General features: G+C 41.6%; 1 protein-coding gene across 6 annotated transcripts in view; it reads right to left on the bottom strand.

Moving 5' to 3' along the window:
* The window catches only part of ERC1 (ELKS/RAB6-interacting/CAST family member 1), a 296,094-nt gene that overhangs the window by 205,485 nt on the left and 63,321 nt on the right, over positions 1–27,288 (bottom strand). For 3 of the 6 annotated variants that reach the window (XM_015422884.1, XM_015422885.1, XM_015422888.1), the window contains exons 8-12: positions 17,539–17,706; positions 11,779–11,916; positions 8,933–9,073; positions 7,779–7,919; positions 3,172–3,207 (exon numbers count right to left, since the gene is read on the bottom strand). In XM_015422884.1, the coding sequence (XP_015278370.1) occupies positions 3,172–3,207; positions 7,779–7,919; positions 8,933–9,073; positions 11,779–11,916; positions 17,539–17,706 (624 nt within the window). The remainder of the gene's footprint in view (positions 1–3,171; positions 3,208–7,778; positions 7,920–8,932; positions 9,074–11,778; positions 11,917–17,538; positions 17,707–27,288) is intronic. The other 3 variants (XM_015422886.1, XM_015422887.1, XM_015422889.1) reach the window with 1 other exon arrangement.

Here is a 27,288-nt window from a genome sequence, read left to right as displayed (position 1 = left end):
AGAAGCCTTTATGCTCTTATCCATATCTTGGAGTATGGTATCGGTAGTGCTGTTGAAGAGACCAAGGCCATCGACATAAGACATAGTATCTTGTGGAAGATTGGTATTACGGAGCTAGGAATGCCTCCTTAGAGCTATTGCTGAGGCCATCGTTCTTGAGGAAGCGTCTAGGGCATGTTTGGAAGTGTTGATCTGCTGTTTCGCGAGTACCATGCCCTCCTTCTGAATAACTCTGGCTGCCTGAAGCTTGTCTTCGGGGAGGTGAATCAGGAGTTCGGAGAACGTTTCCCACAGAGTGTATTGATACCTGCTCATGCAGGCTAAGTAATTTGTGGTTTTCACGCCCAACGCTCCCGTGGAGTAGAAGCGTTTCCCAAACGCATCCAATTTTTTACTTTCCCTGTCAGAAGGTACAGAGTGTGTTCGTTTGGACTTGGACGAGGATGTTACAACCACCGAGTTTGGCTGAGGGTGGAAGAATAAAAATTCGGCTCCAGTCTCCTGGATTCTATACATGTGGTCCAGGCGTCTTGTTGACACTGGGGCTGATGAAGGCTTCTCCCAAGGTACTTTTGCAGCTTGTAAAAGGACCGTAGACATGGGCAGTGCTATGGTAGTGGAGGCATCCAGTTGCACGATATCGAAGACGGCATCTGTAACCTATGGTTGTTGTTGAACTACTGACAAGCCTAGAGAGTGGGCCATTCTCTTGACGAGGTCTGCATAGGAAGTGAGATTGTCGGATGGGGATATAGCTGGATCATCTGCGACAGCTTGGTTAGGAGACTTGTGGTCAGGGGAGGTGTGAGCCTCAGAGGCCTCAGTATCAGAATCCTCTTTTGCAGAATCAGAGGAGTCGTGATCTGGAATTTGGACCGGAGTGATTTCCGTTTGACTGGTTAAAATAATTGGTGGAATGACTTGGGGGTTGGGAGGATGATTGAGTTCCGGATTATGGTGGGAAGGTTCGCCGGACGGAGGACAAGATAGAGATGCTGAAGGTCTAGATCTGTAGGGCGACCTTGGTCTGTGGGCAGAGTGGGTCGAGTAACGATCCCAGTCGGAATAGCCCGCCGGAGTCAACCATGGCATGGATGGTTGATAGCCCCCATAGAGATACCTCAGCTGGCGTTGGTCCCAAGACAGAGGTGGGGGTGGGGGTAGAAAGACTCGGGGGGATCGGCTTCTGGATCGGGTACGTCTCGGAGACAAAGCATTAGCCTGCCTTTGACAGCAGTCCCTATAAACTCGGTCATCAATATTGACAGGTTCAAGAAGCAGACGTGGAGGGTGACGCTGCGTGCTGCTAGAGGTATGTCGATTCCGACGTGAATCGATGTTGGGAGCCTCTGACACCGTCAATGTCGATGATGGGGAAGGAGAGGGAGAAGGCTCTGCATCCATGGGACGACTAAGGAGCTCCACCATCTCGATATCGGAGTAAGGACACTCCAGCTGTTGTATAGGGGAATCCAGGAGCTGAATGGTCGGTATTGGTGGAGCGTCATGGGCCTCCGATGCCGATACTGCCGGTGGAGCGGGAGGCACTTTAGGGGCATCACCCAGTGCAGACACCACTACCTTCCCCTTCTTTGCCGCCTTTAGGGACTTAGAGGAGCTCTTTTTTGCGGACTTATGCTCCTTACTTCACTTGGCCCTCTTCTTCACCGGAGTGGAAGCGGAGGATTGCGCCTTTGATGCTGGTGGGTTTGACGTCGGTTGGCCGATGTCGGAGGAGGGCCTCGATGCCGGAGCCGTCGATGTCGATGGTCTCTCAGACTCCATCACTGAGGGAGGATGTAACACTGACTCAAGAAGCGCCACTTTAAGGCGCGCAGCTCGGTTTTTTCGTGTCTGGTTCGAAAACCTAGCACAGTGCCAACAAGATTCAGGTTGGTGAGACTCTCCCAAACAAAAAATACAGAGGGTGTGGCGGTCAGGAGGAGCGAGTTTACTGCCGCAACCCTTGCAGCGGTTGAAAAAGCCCCACTTCTTCTCCATAAAAATTAAAAACAGAATCCTTGTGTGGTGGGAGTGAGTTCACAATCTGCAGGTTCCCTCTTTTACTTTTAAATCCCAGTCCCTCCCCCCCCCCACCTTTTGCAATTGTTCAGCCCAGAGGAGAGGAGACAGATGCCGGAAGCCATTTGACTTCTGGCCCCTCCATGTCTGAGAAGTGGCTTTTCTACGTGCATCATCCACCCACCCACCGCCCCCGCCCCACCACGTGCGAGTAAGCAGTAGCCATAACTATTCCTCAGATTTCTTTTTCCAGATCCTAGTCCCTAGTCGCCAAATAAACAATCTTATGCTTTTAAATATCTTTTAAAAACATTTTCCCCCTGTTTTCTATTGAGGTGGTAGTCTGCTAATTCAAACATAAAATAAACCTTGCAGGAAGTTCTGCTGTATCTCTCTGCTTAACAGGATTCAGCTAACTTTTATGTTCACAACCTTAATCAAGGTTCACACACGATGTTCTTTATGTTTATGGAATAGAAAGAGGAAATCCAGAATTATGACTTCATGAGTTTTACTAACCACTCAGTCCTCAATTCCTATGCCAACTCAACATCTATCCTCTATCCCAAACTCAATCCCCCTTGGCATATACTTTTAAGCAGTCTCATATGCTACACAATCTCCGCATTTCTCTAGCCAATCCCTTCCACTGTCTTTCAAGTGAACAGTAACTAAATTTCTCCTCCACGTCCAATCCTGTTTGAATGAAATTTTTTACCAAAAGAACATCACTTTAATTCAAGTAATATCTTTCAGTAGTTGCCAAGTTACCCAAAATACTCTTTGTATAGAGATTATAACACATCCTCAAATTTCTTCATAGATAACCAACATGATTTAAAAGCTTCAGAACAGAAAAGCAGCTAAGGAAAGGAACAGAGTGGGGTAGAAGAACTACAGTGGGTAATCTACATGGGGGAAAAACTGGAGAGAAGCTGCAAAAGAGAAGCAATTCCCTAGACTTTAAAATGCAGGACTTGCTCGGTATCCATTCTACCCTCCCTCTGCCCTCTACATTGCATGCCCATAAAAGAGGTCACCAATATACTGTGTGTTGGCCAAGGAATACAAAGACACAAGTGTATATACATGCAGAACAGACAACCAAATGGGGCTGGCAATGACCTTCCAGTTTGTCATGGAACTTACTGGCTTGGATGGGTGACTCAATAAGACTTCAGGATGCTAAGGAGAAAGACAGGAAAAGAAGGGAAGAATTGGGAAACAGAACAATGCGAGAGAGAGAGAGAGACAGAGAGAGAGAGAGAGAGACAGAGAGAGGGAGACAGAGAGAGACAGAGATGTAACACACAAACCACCTTAGAAAAAAGTAACCAATTGTATATCCAGGATTTTAATCTCAGAAATTTAAATGTTTTTGACACTGGCCTCCTTGTCTGTTTCAATTACCATTCAGGTAAGAAACGTACCATTGGATAATCTATTTTTATACATTACATACTAATTAGCAGCTACAGAACCATTCAGAAAACAAATGCTTTCAACAGATCAATGTCATTGTATTTAAAAATTTAAAGATATTTAGGATTACTTATGTCTGTCCATTTCATAAGTACTAGCCTAGTAAGATTATGGAAAACAGTTTGACAACATGACTGGGTTCAGCTCCAGATGATCAAAAACAACCTGATGGTCTGACTGAATGTTTAAATTCATGAATATATGAATGGCTGGATACAGAACATATAAAATTATCTTTGTATACAGTGTGATGGAAGAGAACACCACTGAGGACTATTTCAGAATGCTTCATTTTCCAATACAAAAGGTTATCTTAATGAATGAAACCACACATACAATGGAATGACTGAAATGCAACACAATTGAGGTTTTGTGCCATGGGTACACTGACAAGGCATGTTAAGCCGCTCCACCTCCCTACTGACAGAAACCTGCACTCATGCCATGCTTCAAAATTTATAAGGTACTTGAGTTCTTGGAAGAGTTGTGAAGTACCTGACAATAAAAAAAATCAGGGATTTTTTAAAAATGTCCCCTGCCCTCCAGCCCCAGGCCTTTTTCCAAATTGAAGAAGCAGAAAATAGTGGGAAACACTGAAAAAAATGTAAATCTTTTAGATTGAGTGAAATACCTTTTAAGATACTTTATTCACTTGGAATGCATATTATGTTGTTTTAAATATAGAACAATCTAGTATCTTTAATGAATGATTTCCTGTGTGTTTTGTGAACAAGAACATTTTCAAGTATGTTTTTATTGTTTAAATAGAGAGCCAGTTTGGTGTACTGGTTAATAGTGTGGACTCTGATCTGGGAGGGAGAACCGGGCTTGATTCCCTACTCCTACATGCATGTGGAGCTATGGTGTGACCTTGGGTCAGTCATAATTTTTTTCAGAGCTGTTCTCTCAAGGACAGTTCTGGAGAGAGAGCCTCACCTACCTCACAGGGTGTCTGTTGTGGGGAGGGGAAGGGGATTGTAAGCCGCTCTGAGACTCCTTCGGGTAGTGAAGGGTGGGGTATAAATCCAATCTCATCTTCCTCCACCTCCTTCTTCATGTTACAATTAATAATATTAAAATGCTCAAAGCTTAACTCTGTATCCAAATATGTCACTAGCCCTATTATGACTGCATGAGATCGTTTCAGTCCAAACATATTTTCTTTTCACTGCTACAAAATTTGTATTTTGTTTTCAACTTTTGTTTTTTCCTGCTTCTTAGACAGCAAAAACTAAAATTCATTGGTAAAAGTAACACACAGTGTGCCAATTTAGCTTGCAGCTTTGTTTTTAGTATTGGGTGTATTTGTAATTTTGATTGTAGAAAACTATACTTTTTAAGTTGCATACATAGCACACTTTTACTTGCTAAGTTATAAATGATGCATTTTTCTTTTTGATGATTATGCCAGATAAAGAGCTATTACATATATTCCCTTCCCAGAGAAGACTTTTTTCCATGTCTTTGGAATTCCAAGAAAATTTACATCTCTAGTTCCCTACAGAGAGAATCTGAATAAGATATACCCAAAATGAAATGGATAAATGTAAAATGAAAAAAATAATAATAATCAATTTTTATACTTAAGTTTACATCTTTTTGTAGGCTTTCAGCTTGAAGCAAGCAGTTTCTTATCTGCTTCTAGTTAACATTTATAGACATCAAAAAACTCAATAGGACCATGTGGTGTACATACAAAGTGATGAAATGAGGGAAACAATGAGGTTAGGCTTTTTGCTTTGTCATGGCATGCTGTTTGAAGCAGCCCAGTCCAGCCAACAGATACATGAAAACATGAAGCTGCTTTATATACTGAGTATAAGACCATTTGTCTACCAAGGTCAGTCTCCTCTGGCAGGCAGTTGCTCTACAGGGTTTAGAGCAGAGGTCTTTCACACCACCTACTACCTAGTCCTTTTAACTGGAGTAGGGTTGTAACTCGCCCTGAGCCCATTTATGGGATGGGCGGGATATAAATATGAAAAATAAATAAATAAATACATAAATAAGGAGTCCCCAGCAAGTGACGTTATCACGTTGAGAAGTGGAGGCCCCTGCCTCTCCCCAGCAATGTTTAAAGGGTCTTTTTAAACCCTGCTGGGAAGAGATGGGGGGAGGCCGCATGTGCCTGCAGGCCGAGCCCTGAATTCGGGGCTTGGAGTGCAGCTGAATGGCCCCCACTTCTCCCCAGCAGCATTTAAAGACTTCCTTTAAACGCTGTTGGGGAGAGGTGGGGGGGAGGCCGCGTGTGCCTGCATTCCGAGCCCCCTCCTCTCCCCAGTGGATGTCTTTAAACACTGTTGGGAAGAGGTGGGGAGGAGGCCAGGTGGTCACTCTTGGGGGTGGGGCTTCCCCCCGCCCACCAGCTGGCAGGTGGGCAGGAAGGAGCCCCACCAAATTGGGCAACCCCCACCAAACCGGGGGGTCTGGCAAGCCTAAACTGGAGATTCTTGGTATTGAACATGGGGTCTGCCACTGAGCCATGCTCCCTACATAACAGAGCTGCCAACCTTTCATAAGTTGCCAGTACTATGAACATTCCATTTCAATGTCATATCAAGAAACCACTGGGCCTTGAAACCCCTATTGAAGTATTATATAAAATAATTCTTTAAGGAACTTGGATCAAGTAAAGAGTCTTGCCCTGCTTTTCTCAAAAACTCAAAATGGCCTAATATAGAATAATGAAACTGAAGTATTTCTGATGTAAACTGATGCCTGGAAATTCTATGTTCTTCTGCTGGTGTTCCATATATCCTTTTAAAGTGTTTCTTTTTTTTATTCTGCCAGCTTCACTTGCATTTTTGATTTTTGAGCTCTGATACAGATTCAGATTCTACTCTCTTGACAATTTTATCAAAAATTCCCTTACTGGGAATCACAGAAGGCCAAAAGAAACTCTGCATCTATGATAAACATCTCCAAGATAATTTCAGCAAATGGATGAAGCACAATCTTATCTCAAATGCTTCCAAATATGGTTATTATCCAAAGCCAGGCAACGGGGCACCAGTTCAACTGGATAGTTTAGAAGGTGGGCAGAATCAGATGCTTCTGACATTCAGGCAACCAGTCTGATCTTCCTTCCTTGTTCCAACCATTCAGCCCTGGCTTCTGGGGCAACTTTGGGGCATTTCTTGAAGCCCCACCGGCAGGTGGATAGAGTCAGACTGACCTTGGTTGATTCATGATTGGTTATTTCATGTGGCCAAAAAAGAGGTAAGGTCTGATAATGTATATAGGTAGCCTATCTACTACCTCTCAAACATTCTGGAATAGACCTGGCCACAAGCAGCTCCTCAAAAATAGAACAATTCAGAGGTTCTGCATCAGGACTAAGCACTAAGACAACATTCAGAGAAATAATGTATTTCAAGGCTTTCAAATAGAAGAGAATAATCAGATTTTTAAAACTGGGTTGGATCAGCCAGCTTTTAAAAACTCAATCTCATCAATTGCCCTCCTTACTACTGCCCTATCCCACATGCCTTTCAGTCCATGCACGTCCCATGGTCCTTGGTATAACTTTTTTGGATGGTCAAAGGGAAACATTTCCTTCCTTTCTCACTAGTGGAAAAACTGGCTGGACCCAACCCACTGTGTAGTGATGCACTGAATGAATGAACAATGTTTTATAAACAACCCCTTTTTGGTTATCCTTCTTTTACCACCACACTGCTTTTATGGTTATTTTTAATTACTTCTTTTTTACCCAGTCACATTGTGAACACATTCTACAATGACACAATAAACACAAGTTATTCAGTACTTTTAAGCACAGCCATGTATGCTCCTTGCTCAGTCAAAACAGTTTAATTTTTTGAATTTAAGTTATTACTGCTTTGCTGACGATACTACTCTGAAGACCCTACCCTTCACTGCATTTACTTTCTAATTTGCTTCCAAGTAAAATATAAGGAAATAAAGACAGAGGATGCACAAGGGGGTTAAGCATCCTCTTTCATACTTTCAGTGACTATGTGAAGAGGCATATTTCTCCCCATGAGCTGTAATCTCACTCAGACCACATGAAGCTTCGGGGGGGGGGGGGATACCTGTACACCTCTTCACACTATGCTCAGAGGTGTTGAAGGAGGATGTTTAACAGTGCCATCCTATGGGCTTAGAAGGATGCTTAAGATGCCACTGTGAGTCCCTCAGTGTATCTTCTATCACCACTGCACAGGGTGGAAGGTAGTAATTAAAAGAATGGCAACCCTTACAAATAGATCTCCATGTTCCATTTTTAAATGACAAGAGCTTATAGCATTTACCTTTTTTAGCTGAGATTCCAGTTTCAAACATTCTTCCTTTTTCTGTTCCAAGGCAATTTCAAGTGATTTCAACCTAGAGTCTTTCTTCAATCCTGATGATGCTAAAGATGAGGCATGCTCCTTCAGGTCCAGCAATGCAGCCTATCAACAAAAGGAATAAATATAAATAAACATATCTGCAAATGCATAAAAGAGTATGCACAGAACTAGACAGTTCAGCTCCAGCTCCAGAATTCTTTTGTCACCTCATCCATCTATTTTATTTTGATTTCCTTCTGTATTAAGACCTTTGGCTGGTGCTACATGGCTGAGAATGGAATTGCACTCCCCCCAATTCCTTGTGCAGGGACAAATAATTATATAGTTCCAGATTCGTGTCAAACCACAGAGTTCCACTGCAGCCATATAAAATAGGATGCTGACCCAGAGTTTATTCTATTGCAGGAAAAGCACAAACCGAGAATAGGGAACACTACAGCCTCATTCACTAAATTCAAATCAAGGGAATGGTAGCGGCTTATCTGTCAATCTGCCTTACACCAAATTCAGAGCTGGTAATAGAACTGGTGACTACTTTTAAAGGGCATTTCTGTAGCAACCAGGTTGTATTTGAAAAGAAACCCCTAAAATTTTAAATATTCAACTATTTTATACTTAAGTATGCCAACTAACTTCATTAACTAGAGACAAGCTGAGACAATAAATACTTCTGCTGATTCAGTTACAGGCTAATTTAACCTATCCCAAGATGCTGATTTAGAATCAAATTGTAATAATGCATTTCCCTCTAAATACATTTTCCTTCATTTATGTGCTACATGATCTATTCAAATATAGTGATTTAATACTAATTACTTTAGACTGGTAACTCTAAAGCCAAAAATCTGACAAATCCTTCCACCTTTTACAGTTCCCTTGCACATATGATCTTGAGACTCTGATTACCTAGGTATTTAAATTCAGAGAGGTAGCATTATGTTTTTACTTAATGTAAAATAATCATGTAAAGACATTTGCTTAAGGTATTAGTGCTGACCATTTCAATTTTCAAGGTATAACCTTAATAAACACCCAAGAAAACTATTACCTTTAGCTTTAATGAAATAACATTGTAAATTCAAGCTTTATACATATTTGTTGTCCAGCAGGCCTACCTCTTTCTCTGACAGATCTCCTTGCAGCGTGCTGACTTTCTCTTTTAGATCCTTAATATCTTTCTTATTGTTGTCAATCTCCTCCTGTTTTTCTCGTTCATCTCTGTCACGCTGCTCTTTCAGGCGCTCGATAGTACGCTCCTGATAAAACAGAGCACTTGGTCAATACAATCTCTGCTCTGAGCAGATTGAACAGCTTCTTAACTCTGAGAAGATAAGTATTCAACTCACCCCCACTCCATTCTAAAAACACATACTAGTCTGTGCCCATATTTTACAGCCCAGAGCTGGTAACGGGATGGACAAGGACTAATACACTGAGTCCAGAGAAGATGGTAGTACTTAGTAACTTGCTGGACCATGGAGGTGGTGATCCATCAGTGATAATGGGGTTGCATTCTGCCTTAAAGATCAGGTTGTGAGTACTGTTGGATTCTACAGTACTTTATTGGACACCCAGGTGGCATCTGTAGTTTGTAGCATATTTAATTAATCTTGGCTGCTATACCAGCTGCATTCCTTCCTGAACAAGGAATGATCTCATCGTAGTTACTCACAGCTTAACATACAAGCAAGGTTCCTGTAAAATGTTATATATGAAATTGCGTTTTAAAAAATCTTTAGAAACTACCAACCAATATGGAGCTGTGATGGACTGCACTTTAAAATCTTATAAGTGCTGTGTAAACAGGTAATGGACTGTGAAGGGCTAATTCCTCACAGTGCCAGAGTTTGGAGGAGGGGGCTTTCCCTTGCCACTTCTCTGCCACCCAAAGCTTTGGGCTGGGTGGGGGGCTTTTCCTTGGCTTCTTTATACTTTTTTGCCACTGCAGTCAATTCCGTGGCTGGTGCTGCTGTGGGTGCTCCAGGCTCCAAAGCTTGCTAAGTCTGTTGGCTGAAGTCTTCAAGGAACAGGAAATTTTTAAAAAGGTTTTCAGACTTTTCATGTGCAGCAGAACTTGAGCCTCCTACCTGAGCAGCAGGGCTATCTACCCTGGAGCGTTAGCCTACAATCTCTCCAATAGGGATCCTTGCAAAATTTGCATAGCCCTACCTGAGCAAGAGTAGGTGTGACCTAACCACCATGGATGACTTCCCTCACTGAAGGAGACCTGATTGGTTAGTACCAGTTGAGCAGAGAAAGACTTGAGAGCTGAATACTGAGGATACTACCCAGTTAAAGTGGAGGTAGCTCTGAAAAGTGGAGAGATCCCTGGTCTGGTATGGTTAGAAACTGCCTTTTGAAACCAGAAAGGTCAGTAAAGCTCAAGAAGAGTACTGGTATGTTTAATGAAGGAGTTTTGGTACAGGATAGAGTATCCCAGCCTTCTGGAAACCAAAAGAGTCAGTGAATACTCAAAGAAAGTACACTGGTGTGTTGAGGAAACACTGAAATAGAAGCCTCTCATCTTAAAAGATTCTAAGTCACTGTGAAAAGCTTAAGAAACGCTCAATTGCTTAAAATATATGAACTGAAGTCTGTCAATATACTGATTTACCTCTGAGTTCTTTATTGAGTTACCCCTGAAATTTTACCCCTGATTTCACCTGACCTTTGTCTTGGGCTCTCTAAGTTGAACAAAATATTTTGTTATTTTTGAATTTCAAAAAGTCTTCAGTGCCATTTCAGTGGTTTAAGTTGAAGGGCAATTTCAGTGGTTTAAGTTGAAGGGCAATCTCAGCCCTTCCCTCGGGTTCCTCGGCTGAGCCAGCAGCAAAAATCAGACTATGACAGGGTGGGACAGCCATAGTTTCTTCAGAAAAGAAAAAAAAACAGATAGCTAGGGCAGCTCAGTTAGACAGGGAAAGAAAAAAGGAGTGAAAACCTTGCCTCTGAGGGAGGGAAGTAGAAGAGGTGCATCACAGCAGCAAAGTCAAGTGGTTAAGAATGCTCCACCACAGTCAGGGAGCACCTCTGCACAGCACTCAAAGCCTTTCACTGGCTGTTCCTGGACACAAATTGCAGTACTGATTTAAACGAAAAACACCAGGAAGCTGGGTATTTGGAGGCCTGCCTACTTCCATCAAGAACTCATTTGGGGTGCCTCTGCCTTCTGAAGTAAAGGTGGTGTCTGCTGTAAAACAGGGTTTTTCTGTGCCTGCACCACATTTATTGAACCTGTTCTGAACTGCTGTTTGCCTTGTGCCATCTTTTAGGAGTCAGGCAGCCTTTGTCCTGCTTATCCAAGCTTTTGATGGTTAAGTGGATTTTTGCTTTCACTGGTTCAGTTATTATTGCTGCCTTAACATTTCTAATTTTATTTTAATTGTATTGCTAAATCATAGTGTATACGTTTTAAAAAAATAAGCAAGGACCATGCTCATTTGAAACAGAATGCATAATGCACTAAAGCAAGGTTCTATCTAGCTCTGGATTCACTTTGTATTTTGTTTTGAGCAGCAACCTGAATGATCCTGGAAGTTCACAAACTTTGCAGTTTATCTTAGCATCCTGTCTCATTCTGCACAAATACTGCAAGCTGACAAAGTAGTCGTAATTCAAATAGCAGAATGATAGATTTAACTGAAGTGGGCTGGGAAGCCTACGTTTTAATCTCTGCGAGTAAATAAAATTCCTTCCAAAGCAGTATCTCAAAAAACCAAGAAAGCATAAATTTTGACAGATCTGAAGCCATATTTTCCATGAACAGATCAAGATAGCACTCTAGCCAGAAACACAATTTATCCTTTAGCACCAGCTTAAGCTAAGCTACCAGCACCAAGTAGAGGTTATCTTTCCTTATAACTGCTAGACCAAAAGAATGACAAAGTTCACAAAAGAAAGAAACTTTGCACACTGGGGAAAATGCAGGTTTACTCATGGTTATTCTTTCTGTCCTACTCACCTTCTCTGCAAGTGCTTCCTCCAGTGTGGTCAAGGCAGTATCAGTGTTGGTGGTATCAGCCTGCAAGGATTTTACTCTCTCTTTTAAACTGCTCATCTGTTTCTCCTTGTCTCTTAACTGTTCCTGAAGATTTTCAATCTTAAAGAAAGACCAGTGAGAGTAAGACCAACATGAAACAAAGGTCCTCAGAACCCTCTTGTTCACTACGCCATGCCTCTACAACATAGTCCTCCTCTTTTCTTGCTGTTACTGTCACGTCACAGCTGATTTACAGAGACCCCACAGGGTTTTCAAGTCAAGAGACATTCAGAGGTGGTTTGCCATTGCCTGCCTCCATGTCACAACCCTGGTATTCCTTGGAGGTCTCCCATCCAAATTATAGCCAGGGCTGACCCTTGCTTAGCTTCCAAGACCTGATGAGATAGGGCTATAGCCTGGGCTATCAGGGCTAGACACCTTTAAACTTAACTGATGCTCCCAGTTCTCCAGTCCATCTTCCCAACTTTTCTTAAATTACTTTGTTTGCATGTATATGTTTAATACTGTAAAGAAGCACATCAGCTAAGTTGCTTTCCCCCTGTAACCCACATGTTGTTCATATTCTTCCAATCTCAGTATCTATGGTTCAAAGGTTCATTTCTTGCTTATACAGCACACACACACACACACACACACACACATACACAAAACAAAGAAAAACACATTTAACCGCTGTAACTGTAAGAGTATACTGAGGACTAATTTGCATGTAGCGCAACATACTACATGAGGTTGGTGGTTAAAAGCAAAGTACCACTATTAATCAATTAAAATAATAGATTCTCCAACTCACAGCCCTATCATACACATATTTACTTGTTGGACAATGCTACTAAACTTAGTGACGCTTACTTCCAGTTAAACATATGAAAGATCAAACAGTATATCTTTAATCTGTTGATGGCTCACACTACAGATGCTGCCAAGAAAAAAAAAAGAATTACTATAAATAGTATTTGGAGCTACATAGAAAGGGATTGATGTTGGCATCTGGAGCAGCAAAGTCAGTCAAGCAGGAAGCTGTACAATTTTAACACAGGTTCTCAAGGAGGCTTTAATTCAAAAATTCAATTACATTTTCCAAGTCAGTGATTTATTACAAAGTTTAAAAATTTGCTGTAACGTGAAACCTCTGGGGAAAAGGCTGAAGATGGTCTTTATGCTAATTTTATGCAAGGAATGTCCAGCCAGCTACTATTGTCCTATTTAATTCCTATTACACAGGAAATTAAGCTGAAAACACAGGAGATGTGGGGGAGAGCCATCAACCCTACTTTAACAAGCACTGAACCTTTAAAAGCTTGTATGCTATACTTCCCACTGAGCTATGGATACTGAAAGACCACTCAGAGCAGAGTGCTGGCAAAAGAGTAAGTTTGGCCAGTATGAACCGCGTGAATCAAAATAAGCTATTGGTCCAGCCTTAAAAATTATTACAAGCCCATTACGGAGGATAATCAGAGAACCACAAAATTGAAATTGAACAAAGCACTATAAAACATGAGACTCAGCAGTGCCTTCTCCCAACCCAAAGAAATCCTCTCATTTTCAAAGATTTCTGAAGTCAGTTTAAAACGGAAGCCTGTCACAGCCATCTAACAGAAAATGAGAGAGAATTATGTATGTACTTGGAGGCGATGTGATGGGGGGAAAGAGATTTAAAGGGATGTATTCAAATTATAACTGGAAATTCTATTTCCAGTTGAAGCCTTCAGAGCTGGACGGCTGCATTTTTCAAGGCTGATTTTGTCCAAGTCTCTGGATGTTGCCCTCCCTCCAGGGACAGAAATGTGGTTGGCTTCAGAGTTCTGAAGAACTGACCTTAGTCGCCACAGCTGTCAGGTTTGGAGGTGTGTGTGATTATTTTTAATTGTGCTGTGATCAAGAGATTTGCAGGATTCAAAGGGAAAATATGAAAGCTAAGAAATGTGCAGTTGCAGTTTGTATTTGACAAGGTTTTAGCCAGAGTCACTGTGCAAAAACACTCTGATAGGCAGAGAGCTGCCACTTTTAGAATGACAAATTTCATTATTCTTATTTTGGAAGGCAGCACTCAATGCACCAAACGTTAAAAACGAAATTAGTCCTGTGAATTTAGTGTCATTAGCTAACATGTATCATTCTGTTTATTAACTTAGGAGAAATTCTGTGCAATTTGAAGGTGTTTATCTACATAGCAGCTCACAACACATTACTAAAAAAGAAGAAATGGACTAAAAGTACATTATTTATTTATTTATTTTATTGGACTTTAAGCCTGCTCTCCCCTGCTTTGCAAAGCTCAGGGTGGGTAACAAGTTAAAATTAATTGATTATTATAAAATTAAAACATTATTATGTGCAACCCAAGTCTATGTATGGTTAATCAAAAGCAAATCCCGCTTTATTTAATGTGTTTTGCCTTCAACTGAATGAGCACAGGATTGTAGACTCAGTTTTTCCACTAAACCAAAACACGACTAGCCATATAAATTGCCTGGATGGGAGATGACCTGGGAAATGGCAAAGAACAGAGTGGTTTACACACAGAAAAATACGGTTGTGAGTGTCATATTTTCACTCTCCCCTCACAATTAGAAAACAGACTAAAATGGTTCCAGAGGAGTAAGAGGAGATATAGAAAATGTTGGCAGGAATGATGGAGAGAGAGATATTTCTTGGTACTTGCAGTCTAGGATTTCACAGTTGGGCACAAGACATCTGCTGCCAGATTTCCCTCCTGAAAGTGAAGCCTACAGTCTAAGAGACCTATTCCATTGTGTGTAGTGTAAACTTATGGCTGGGTCAGCATGGCTATACCTTTTGTTTTTCTCCCAAATAAATCAACCATGATTGTGGTAGCTTGTGATGACACTTTACCCCTGAATATACAGGGAAATTTTTAAAGGAAACATGCAGTGCCATTGGTGCATATGAAAAATTGCCCAGCTTTTACATTTTCAAGGAAGAGGAGATTGGATTTATACCTTGCCCTTCATTACCCAAAGGAGACCCAGAGCGGCTTACAATCTCCCTTCCCTCCCCCTCCCCCTCCCCCAACAGACATCCGCTTAGAGGCTGGCCTGGTTATGGTAGAGGCAAGATTGTGGATTGCTGCTTTTCATTACTGGTTAAAACTGATTTTTTTACCCACTGGCCTTTCCCATACTATGATGCAAGATAACTTTGTTCCTTTATGGCGAAAAAAGATAGAAGATAAACTGTCCTGTTATGGTTTTTCAAAACAGTTTATACTATCTTTGGGACATGATCAGGCTAGATCTGTTCTAAAACAAAGAATATTAGATGTTGAACGACAGATGGACGTGAGCAGGATTAGGAGCCCTGTATTTGATGTAAGTACACTTAACAAGATAGTTTTGAGACCTTACATCAAATATTTAGATTTCAGCAATCATAGAAGAATTTTTACCCTATTAAGATACAACACTTTACCCTCAGCCATAATGGAGGCCAGATTTACTAGATCACTGAAGAAAAGTTGTATATGTGGGATGGGGACTGATCAAACATTGGAACATGTAATTTTCGATTGTATTATATATCATAATATTAGGGAAGTTTTGATTAAGCCTATAGTTAACTCCTTTCCAGGTCGTAATAGAAGGATACTTTTGTCAATTATGCTGGCAGGAAACAATCAAAAGATGACCAGGATGGTTGCCAAATTTGGTTGGTTGGCATACCAAACTAGGAAAGAGATAAAGTGCAGATAGGTCTAAATCTAATTTCTGATCTTAAATATTGATTTTATCATTTCTGTATTTTAAAGTTTTTTAGACTCCTATTTATAATTTTAAATGCCATTACATTTTATTATTTTATTGCTCCCTTATCTGTACTTATTTGTTTTCTATTATATTGGTCCATGACCGTAATAAAGAATGATGATGATTTATACCTTGCCCTTCATTACCCAAAGGAGTCCCAGAGCAGCTTACAATCTTCCTTCCCTCCCCCTCCCCCCAACAGACACCCTTGTGAGGTAAGTGGGGCTGAGAGAGCTCTGAGAAAACTGCTCCTGAGAGCAGCTCTGAAACAACTTGTAACTAACCCAAGGTCCCACCAGCAGCTGCATGTTGAGGAGTGGGGAATCAAACCTGGTAAAAACAGCCAAATAAAATAAAAAGGCCTTAGCTAAGAAAAAATAAGGAATTGCAAAAAGCTTACCAAGAAGGGGGGGAAATCCCTCAAAATGCCTCCCATTCAGCTACTTCCATGGTAGTTAGGAAAGCACACGCCGTCTTAAAGCACGCACAGAGAGTCAAAAATCTTCTTCTGAGGAAAGGTAGCAGCAGCTTCAGGTCTACACTAGCAATCCAACATGTCCCCAAAGAGTGCTCTGTTTAGGCACAGAGCTCATACACAAGTACATGGAGACCATAAAGAATGGATTTATCACCTATCACTCGTCCTCTGCATTTCATATTGATTGCTTATATTGATTGCACTGGCATTCTATGGCTGTACCAACACTCCACACTGCCATTCTGATAAGTCAATGCATGCGCCAGTGATAAAGTGGATCTCCTCTTCCCACATTTCAATCTGTATTAAGACTAATTGAACCCTAACAAATACATACCCACCCGTGGCTCTTCTGAGCATCGTTCACCCATGTGGCACCCAACACCAAGTTTAAGGAAAGTGGCCAAGGTCATTACCCAGAGAGAACTGTGGTTGACAGGTGGCTCCCGCCTTGAACAGGCACCACTGGAGGAACTAGAGGGCAGGTGAGAGCCTCCCTGACTATGGGCCTTGTGCCAGGGATGGGAGTAAAGCTTCACAAAGCTGCTGGCTGGCTCACAGCATGTTTTTGCAGTAGGAAGCCTGAGCACCCTCTACTACCCTAGCAGCTGTTTTCACTGTCTCCCTGCCATGATGAGGCAGAGCAGCCTGGGCCACCTTGCACTCAGCTGAACAGTGAGCTTTGTGACAGGGAAAGAACAAGAAGATAGTGAGGGAAGGTCACACAGGTTCAACAGTGGTGGGGAGAGACAACCCTACATGCTCAGGAAATAGTCTAGGTATTAAATATGCAACTGTTATATATTTCATATTAATACTTTAAAAATTGTATGTGTATGTCTGGTGTGGGGGTACACAGGGCATGCAATAGTCATGTCGCTCTTTTGGTTGAAGGTAATTATGCATGTGGCTCTCCACAAGCCACTGAGTGAGTACCACTGGCTTACATAGATAAAATGTCATTGTCTTTTCTGTGAGCTTTAGCTGCTATGGGGAAAGCTTTGGAGATCAGCTTAGTTTCAGGTTATCTTTATTCTGTTCCTTTGAACCCAATGGTCCATTAATTGTTTAGGAAGACCTTTCATTTATTTATTTATTGAATTTATGGTTCCTACTATGTCTATATTTAGATATATTTTTAATGGATACGTGGGGAGTATTCAATGTGATTCAATTTTAAGCTACTGGGATGTCACCATGGGTAAAACACATGCTTATACTAAATTGTCAAGATGACTATTCTTAATCAAAGATATTTTTCTTATAACATTGCAGGTCTCCCACAAAGCAATATGTGAAATACACAAGGGGATCTATATTATTAATAGATTACTTACTTCTGCACTGCACTTTTTTTGTTTGCTCTTTTCTGTCTTGGTGACTGGTGTGGCACATTTTTCTGGGCCATATTACTACTTTATGGCAGGAATTAAAGACTTGGAGCACAAAATCTGGTTTACTTGGAAGGCCTACCTTTTTCTGAAGAACATTTACTTTGCGTTCTTTCACATCTAACATATCCTTGAGGTCATGAATCTCTCCAGCTTGAGTTCCTTTTTCTTCAGCCATCTCCTGGATCTGCTTAGTCTTCTTATTGAGCATTGTCTCCTTTTCTTCCAGACGTAACCGTAGAGCATCCACCTGAGTCCAGATGCAGGAAACAAGAGTTCAGTCATCTTTGGCAAGAGTGTCTTCAGTCAGCACAACAGCTGCATTCAGATGTCACAACAAATTATAGTGACATTGCAATCGAGTATAAACACTGCTTGCTCCTGTCACCTTCTCTAGAATGTGAAACTGAATCAAAAGCTTCACGGTTTGATCAAGTTCCAATTTGCTGTGCTCGTTAAACAGAGATGCCTTGGCAAACTGTAGTTTGTTGCCCACACCCTCCCCCAACATAAGGCACAGTTTAAGTCTAGTTCAGATTCCTGACCTGTGAACAGTAAACGAGCTCCAGTTTGCTAACCTGCCTGTATTTTGGAGTCATGACAAATCAGCACTTGACTGAACTGGGAAGTTTTCAGTCAAGTCGCAGGCACAAGAAGAGATGGTAGGAGACCAAAGAGGGAAAGGACTGTGCTCAGCAGAAAGGATCTTCTGATATGACAATGCTCAGCCTGCACTAAGTTTTTACAATTCAGGTATGTTAATTTAATGTACAAGTAAAAATGAACCAATCTATACAACACCCAGGACTTTGGGTCACCATCAGTTAGACTGAACACTTGAACCGCATTAAGAAAATTCATAACCTATAATTCTCAGATGTGATCACATAATTATCTCACATCTACATTAATCCCATCATAAAATTCAGCACTTTACAACTGGGGCTGGGGGGGGGGCAATACCTGCCATGAGGAATTTACAAGCTATATTTTAGCTACGGTGGAGATGACAAATGGAGAAGGATAAGCAAGGATAACAAGGGATAATTGCAGGCAATTTTGGTAACTGTATTGGTCGAGCATGATAGTAAAACACAAAACCAAATGTTACTTTCTAACCATACCTGAAAAGATAGCTTTTTAAAATCAATAAGTGGAAAAGTCCAGAATATACACACACCAAGCACCCCAATTCTTCATGCAGGGTTTTATGTTTATGCTGGCAGTACAGAGAACAGCACAGAAGATTTATTTTTTTTAAAAAACAACAGAGTTTACAAAGATCCTAGCAGACTCTGTCCAGGTTACCACATGCCTATTCCAATTGTACAACATTTATAAAGCTGAAGAAAAATGGTGGAAAGAATAAGAACAGCATGAATACAAATTCAGTTAGGAGAAGATGACCACCAAAGATAACAGAATGCTCTGAAAACCTATTGTGGAATGCTAGTGACACCCGTCTATTCAAGACACCAAAAGAAACCCACTGACCTTTATCGGCTTGGCTTTCCGAAACAGCTCAAGCTAGTTAACTTGGCTGTTAATCCTATTTGACAGTATCAGATTTGGTTCCTATTAGCCGAATTCATTACAAGGCCATCAGTCACGGTGAGTAGGCTAGATGCATTCTGAACCTTTTGCTCTCTCTGGTCAAGCTTAACATGTCAGACAGTGAAAGGAAACTTAAGACAATTCCAAACGGAGAAAGATGTTTTTGTCAGACAATGAATAAACTACAGCTGGTCCTCTAGACCTTGCCTTTAATTATACATTGTTCCTCTTAGCCACACTAAGACTGAATACAGAAATGAAGCCTGTTCCATAAGAAATATCTGAAGGAATGAATAACAGCATGGATCCTATTCAGCATGAGTGGAGCATGCAGAGGTGAACTTTCCAACATCCTGCTACAATCTGTTGTGTCACAAAATTTGGCCCTAAGGGGCTGATGGAACCCAGGAAACCGCATTCCAAAGGTTAAAAAACAAATAAAAGCTTTTCCTCCTTCCCTCCTGTTGAAAGGAATTTTATCATATCTGTTTCTCTACCCACTGACCAGGCCACGCCAGGTCAAAGCAGCATTTCCTGGGGCTTGTTCCTGGAGATTATTCCTGGATCCGTTCTAGCCTGAAGTCCTCCAGTCTCTGTTCCCTGCTTAGAGAAGAGGAAGAGTTTGACTCATCCATTATGAAGGCGCTGCACTGGCTGCCAATAGAGTACCGGGTCCGCTTCAAAGTGCTGGTTCTTACGTAAAAAGCTCTATATGGCCAGGGTCCAGCTTACCTAAGGGACTGCCTTTCCCCGTATGTTCCCCCAAGGGCACTACGGTCGGGGGCAAAACATCTTCTGGCTGTCCCAGCCCCTACAGATGTCAAATATGCTGCAACTAGGGCCAGGGCTTTTTCGGTGGCGGCTCCTATCTGGTGGAATGAGCTCCTGGAGGAGATCAGGGCCCTGCGGGACCTTATGCAGTTCCGCAGGGCCTGCAAGACGGAGCTCTTCCGCCAGGCTTTTGAGTAGGAGCCGCCACCATCACTGTACCACCACCGCGCTGCGCAATGCGAACTGGCCTTGGGAATGAAGAACGGACATAGTGCAGACCGATCAAGAAGAGAGAGTAGAACCTCTGAAACATTGCATTGGAGTCCCCGTCTTAGATGATATATTGTTGGGAGCACCGATTTTAAATGTAAAATGTAAATGTAATTGATTGTTTTATCTGGTTTTAGTGTCATGTATGGCAAGTGCCTCTTGTTAGCCGCCCTGAGCCCATGTGGAAGGGCGGGATATAAGCCAAATAAATAAATAAATAAATTATCTCTTCTGCTAGATCTTTTTGCATATGTATGAAAGTGAGCAGACATAGGTCTGAGAAGCAATTGAACTGAAAGAGAAACCCCTCCGTCAAGTAGGACTACCTATCTATGGAGAATGTGACATCATAAGAGTACCCAATGATAGCTACATTTATTTTCTGAAACATTTAAAACCCTTCTTAATTATTTCCCAAAGGGAAAATACATGTGCTGCAAGATGTTAATATTAGTGGCAGTTCTGCAGGTTCAGGCAGGTTCAGGCAATGTATCTTAACTAAGATTGCTCAGGTTGCCCAGACTTTAGGAAGCCAGACTAGAGGCAGCAGTTAGATAAGGTCAGGAAGGAGGCATGCAGACCAGTCACTTGATCCTGCAGGGCCTGAAATTTGTAGCATGCCCTCCAGCTACTCATAAACAAGTGCTGCAAAGCAGTAGTGATCACACCAGCATCTCTTCTACCTTCAAGCTGTAGCAATGGCACAGTGAGAGAGGTTCTAAGCCACGTGGCTGCAAGAGCTCCTGGTTTGAGATTCCAGGTACATTATACAAGGGAACACCTCGCACACTACCTTAAGAGCCAAAGGATGCTCATTATACATTTTTCCATGGATAGTTATTCTCCCTGAAAATGGCACTTTAATTTGGGTCCTGGCTGTAAGATACCTCAACCAAAGCATTCACGTGTACAAATAACTATATGTGCATAATCAATAACTCTCTGGCTAGTATTCTTTGGAATTCAATACTGGTTTACAGTTAGGTTATATTGAACTTTTAGACTGAGGCTGTGTGAGGCCCCATCTTGAAAAGGACCAGAGAATATGCCTTTAGTAAGTGTGTTAGTATCTAGTATAGCACAGAGACATCATATTAATCCCAACGCTGCTGGTGGAAATGATGGCCTTGTTTATTAATATCAGCTCATCTTATGAACAGAATGCTCAACATCCAAGGTCAGTGGCAAGCAGACAATGCCAGCCTCAGAAACATTGCATAACTTTTCTTGGTATTCAGAAATGATTACAAGAACACCCACCCTGGTTCTGACCTATGTGATTAAAAATTTATTTTAATCCAAAGACTACTCTCTTCCTTTGATGTATCATATTTAGTTACAAAGCAGCAGCGTCGGCTAAAAATATTATCTGCTAAAGGAGCTGCTCCAGAATTCACCGCAGGCTGGAGCCAGAGTTGTTCTAGTCTGTGTTTCCTTTCCTGCTCCTCTCGTCACGAGTGCTGCATGGCTATATTCTGGATAACGAATAATTAGTGTGCCTCCCTCACCCAGCAGCTGCTAATAGGCAACCTTCCCCAGTGACTTCTGAGGCACTCTCTCACCCCTCTCACTGGTTACCGCTTGCAGCCACCCTAAGCATGCTCGGCAGGGAGGGTGGGGGATAAATTTAATAAAATAAATTCCACTTCCTCACCCATTACCATCCCAACCCATTACAATCCTACTTCGCATTCCTTCTTTCCTTCCCCTTGAAACTCTTTTGGTCTTCTTTCAGTGAGCATAAGTACTCAGCGCAATAAACTAAATTCAGACACTTCACAGTCCCGATCTCTAAGCTTATGTGACATCACTGCAACTCAGCCAACAGCTAAGGAGTTGAGATTTAGATGAGAGTAGGTGAGAGTGAGAAAGAGACTGTGGTTCTTTTCAGCTGGTTTCTTTATTTCAAAGCCTGTGTATTCTGGGCTTCAATTCAATAGTTTAAATCAAATCCAAACCATGGAAAGTATCCTAAAAGAATTTTTGAACAAGTTGTGTAGAGGATCAAATCTGGCACATATGAAAATTGTGTTAAGTATATATACATTTCTACATGTACAGGGCCAAAAAGCCCTTAATGCTGCCAGTGTAAATAATAAGCCCACTGGGTGTTGGACTCCATTCTCGTTGCATACAAATATCTTCATTTGGCAGTGGGCTGGCAGAGGGAAGGTCAAAGGACCATGCAACTTGGGCATTACACAAAATACACTCCAGAATGTTTCAGGAGACTGAATCAGCCACATACTGGCCAATGCTGCTCCGAGGCTCAGTGGGACAGTAATAAAACTGCATGGATGAGGCATTTTATTCCAAAATAAATGTTGATAGTTTGTTTAATGTACAAAAATATAAGTTTTTGGAACTATTTATAAAGGTTCCTTTACATATTCAGATTCACCTCAATATCTTCTCTCTACATGCCTTTAGGGTAAATAATCTGGTATTTCAGGCCAAATACTGCAGATGATATTTTGTGCCAACCATTGAATTCAGTTGCTTTACAAAGAAGAGACAGACACACCAGGCTTGCACAATGCATCTTTAAACTATCTGCACATTTAAATGCAGTAAAATTCCAGAATTGTGTCTTCTGCCCTATCTTTTTTTTTAACTTATCTTATTTCTGTAGCTTTATGCACTTGTTTAGGAATAATAATAGTTATGGATTTATTATTGTTTTTCAGTCGCATAGTCAAGTCCGACTCTTTGCAACCCCATGGACCACATCGCACCAGGCTCTCCTGTCTTCCGTCGTGCTCCAGAGTTTGCTTAATTTCATGTTTGTTGCCTCGATAACACTGTATAACCATCTCATCCTTTGCCGTCCCCTTCTTCTTTCACCTTCAATCTTTCCCAGCATCAAGGTCTTCTCCAGTGAGTGCTCCCTTCTCATTTGGTGGCCAAAGTATTTGAGCTTCAGTATCTGGCCTTCCAGGGAACAGTCAGGGTTGATTTCTTTTAGGATTGACTGACTTGATCTTCTTGCAGTCCAGGGGACTCTCAAGAGTCTTCTCCAGCACCATAATTATGCATTAAAGTTATGCATTAAAGTAGCACAATTTAATTTCAATAGATGAAAACAATTCTTCAAGTCTTCACAGGTGCAGTAATATATTTCTAAGGGCTCAAAGACTCAGTATGGTTTGTGTGTATGTGTGTGTGTTACCAACCCGTGGAACCCAGATGGCAACTAGGGCTCTCACATTACATGGACAGGGTTAAAAATGCCCATGTTGAGAGAGAGCAGACACAGGTGGAAGAGTAGACTCCTGGGTCTGAGCCTCCATAAATGAGAACAAGTGACAGTGTGGAATTCCATTAACAGAGTGGAGTTTCAGTCAGCATAGCAACTTCCTCTAGAAGAGTACACACTTCCATGACTCTCCACAGCCATGCCTCAATACCAGCCTTATAAAGAATGATCCATGCCATAATAGCCAACAGCCCAATAACTGGGGTTCAAGTTGAACCACATAAGCAGTTGACACCCCTCCAACTGCAAATTGCATTTATTTATTCAGTGATGATAAAAGTGCCAGTACTACTCACAATGTACAATAAAGGGACACTGAAAGAATATACACCTCCTCAATAGTATATGGATTTTTTACAGCATACCTAAAGATTTTTGTTATTTATCACTGTAGTTTTCTCTTTTGTTGCCACCTGCTTTGAAAACATGCTAGAGAAGAGGAATACAAATATTCCAGATGAAGAGAAAGTCCAATATTTAAGGGTTATGTAATCAATACTGAAAGTAAAACTAATGCCACATAAAGTGAATATTATAACGTTACAGCATTATGAGCTATGATATAAAATAAAATTTACAATCCAACTGCTAGGGAATAACATAATGTGGAAGAGTTAACACAGAAACCATATACATCAATGGAACAATATTTTAGTGCTAGATAGGAAGCAACCAACACACTTCCAGGCCACAAAGAAGAAAATGCTCACTAACAAAATGTATGTTTGATATAACAGTTTGTCAAACAGAAAACTGAACTAACTTTGTTAAGCACTAAGGGAATTTTTCTTCACCCTCGGTGCTTAGCATATACCAGCACTAAGAGCCTACAAGATGCATGTGTTACCACATATGCTTTATGGTTCACCAATTTGGTTATCAGACTCGGTGAAACTACTCAACAAGGTTCAGGCAAGCTTTTCCATAAAATCCTTGCTCTACCCTTGTGTATACCATCTTCAGTTGTACAGCTTGAAATGGGCCTTCTAAATATCTCAACTTCGATATGGAAAGCAATTATCAATTTCAGATTTAGACCACTTAATACTGAAGGCTTCCTGGTTTTCACTTGATTAGCAGCCCATGAGTGCTGCTGGTCTTTGTGGGACAGAACCATGGATTACAAAATCACTCAAGTGAGTCCATGGAGGCTTGTGAACCTCTTAACAGAGAGGAAAAGAGTGTTACTTTCTAAGGAACTTCTGAAATAGGACTAGGATCTTTTATTTAAAGATGCTGTAAGGAAATATTCCCCACTTTATATGGGAATCATATACCCAGTTGAATTTGAAACCCTGCAATATCTCTGCAACCTGATGGTTTCCAAACTGAGTTAGTCGTATGTGGTAGCACACTGCAGCAGATTGCGTACAGCTCAAATTAAGGGTCATTTCCTTGGGACATTTCCTTGGGACCTCCAGGAGAGCACTTTTGCAACTGTCCTCCGTCGGTGGTTGATTCATTATCACATGTATTTTTCTACTGTCCAAAATATGCTGCAGCAAGGGAGAAATTCCTCATAAATTCCTCAAAAAGTGGCTTTCAAAATATTCAACCACTTCAGATGTTCAAAAATTAAGATTTTAAAGTAATTACAGTAATTGTACAAAACTTGCACAACTGATGTAGCTAAATTCAGCTTTCTTGTTATTTCTAATTCCTAAATGTTCTTTGGTGTACGGCCTATGGCTATTAAGCCTAAAAAATGTATAAGTATAAATATGTTTTTATATATATATAAATATGTTTTTATATACGAAATGTTTGCCACCATGTCACTATATTTTTCTCACTTTCCACCAATTTAACTGTCTCTGAAAGGTTCTTCTAAATTATTGTAGATAATGACTTTTTAAAAAACTAATACACTGGCGCCCTCTAATGGCTAACATATTATTTTACTGAACAAAATTCAAATCCAGTAGCACCTTTAAGACCAACAAAGTTTTATCCATGGTATAAGCTTTTGTGTGCATGCACACTTCTTCAGATACGCTGAAATGGAAGTTATCAGTCCATACATATAGGTAGAGGGTAGCAATTAGTGTACAACATAATGAACATGTTTAATAGATGCAAGGACAGAACAGGAATAACAAGCTTAATTTATATGGTCACCATTTGTTTGGATTTAATTCCGGGGGGAAACATAGTGAAGCAAATAAATACTGGAGACTGAAGTGTAAATGTACCCTTCTGAATTGTGGAATGCTGAAAATAATTAACTGAGACCATGTTGTGACGCTCCATCTGGCTCCTCTCAAGCATGGAGGTAACTAACAGCATCCTTTTCTTTAAGGTGGGTTGACTGGGTGTACAGCCTTATGTCTTCTCTGTCACCAGTCTACCATTCCAAATTACATTACATTCTACTATTCATTGCATTACATTACAATCACTATTCAATCTACTATTCCAAATAAGAATAGTATTTGGCTGGTTGGCTTAGACTGAGTGAACTGAAATTGAATCCGACGAAGACGGAGGTCCTGTTCCTGAGTCGAAGTGGGCCAAGGTTAGGGATCCCTCTCCCAATCTTCGATGGGGCGCCACTGGTGCCAGTGCCGGAGGTTAGAAGTTTGGGAGTGCTCCTGGATGCCCCCTTAACAATGGAGGCCCAGGTAGCAGCCATTGTGAAGTCTGCCTTTTACCATCTGCGGCTGATTAAGCAGTTGGTTCCCTTCCTTGAATGCAATGACCTGGCAACAGTGATCCATGCAATGGTGACCTCGAGATTGGATTACTGTAATGCTCTCTGCATGGGGCTGCCCTTGTCCCTAATCTGGAAGCTACAGCTGGTGCAGAATGCAGCGGCGAGGCTGTTGTTGTGTCTCCCTATGCGGGAGCACATCCAGCCTGCCCTAAAAGCACTGCACTGGCTGTCTATAGCATACCGGATCCGGTTCAAGGTGCTGGTTCTTACCTTTAAAGCCCCTATATGGTCAGGGACCTACTTATCTAAAGGAACCGTCTTTCCCCACATATTCCCCAGAGAGCACGAAAATCGGGATCCCAACACCGTGTGGCCTTTCCAGGCCCTAAAGAAGCCAGGCTAGCTGTGATGAGGATCAGGGTCTTCTCTGTGGTGGCCCCATACTGGTGGAATGAGCCCCCAGAGGACATAAGGGCCCTGCAGGACGTTTTACAGTTCCACAAGGCCTGTAAAACGGAGCTCTTCCACCAGGCTTTCAATTAGGGTGCTGCCGCTAACATCGTGGCCCTGGCCCCAATACTAGTACCAACATCAGTGCCAAATCAACATCTAATAGCCTGACAAGGATCTGGACAATGGTGGTTGTTGACCCAGCTGAGCTCTGAGCAGGAGCAGGAGACAGAGTTCCTTTGTTTTTTAACTTGCTTTCAGCTGAGCGGATTCAGCTGAGGATATTGTGTGGGAGGACTGTGTTTGGGAGTGTGTGAAAGCGATTAGAGTTGTTGCAGAGTCCTGGCTGCTTGAGAGAGGGAGAGGAAGGGGCATTGTTTGACTGTGATTGACTGTAATTCAGTATTTAAGAAAGCACCTTGCCAGAGGCATGAGCCAAAGGGCGAGCTAAAGGACTCTTTGCCTGTGGCTCTTAGACAAGGGGCTCTGTAAGAAGCCCAAGAAGAGCCAGAAAGCCAAGGCCCTTTGTCTTCCCCATAAGGTAAGTTGACTTTGACAGGAAAAACCACATAAATACAAAGGGGTTTAAAAGGGGGATTATAATTACTTATTTTAAAAGAATTATGAAGCCAGAATGCCAGCAGGGGGTTGGGGGGCTATCCAGTGTTTTGCAGGGAGTGTCACATGTATGACTATCTGCCCACTAGACAGAAGTCCTGGGTGTGTGCTTGGTGCAAGGAGCTCCTGGTTCTCAGGGAACGTGTTTGCTCCCTTGAGGCCAAGGTGGCTGACCTGGAGAAGCAGAGACAGTCAGTTAGGCACACAGAAAAGACTTTCGGGGACTTGATAGATATGTCCCACTCTGGATCTGGCAGCCC

Source organism: Gekko japonicus, unplaced genomic scaffold, assembly GCF_001447785.1.
Source record: "Gekko japonicus isolate JY-2015 unplaced genomic scaffold, Gekko_japonicus_V1.1 scaffold34, whole genome shotgun sequence".
In the NCBI taxonomy this organism is placed as follows: Eukaryota; Metazoa; Chordata; class Lepidosauria; order Squamata; family Gekkonidae; genus Gekko; species Gekko japonicus.
Note: the sequence above shows the minus strand (reverse complement) of the source record. Positions and strands in the feature narration are given on the sequence as shown.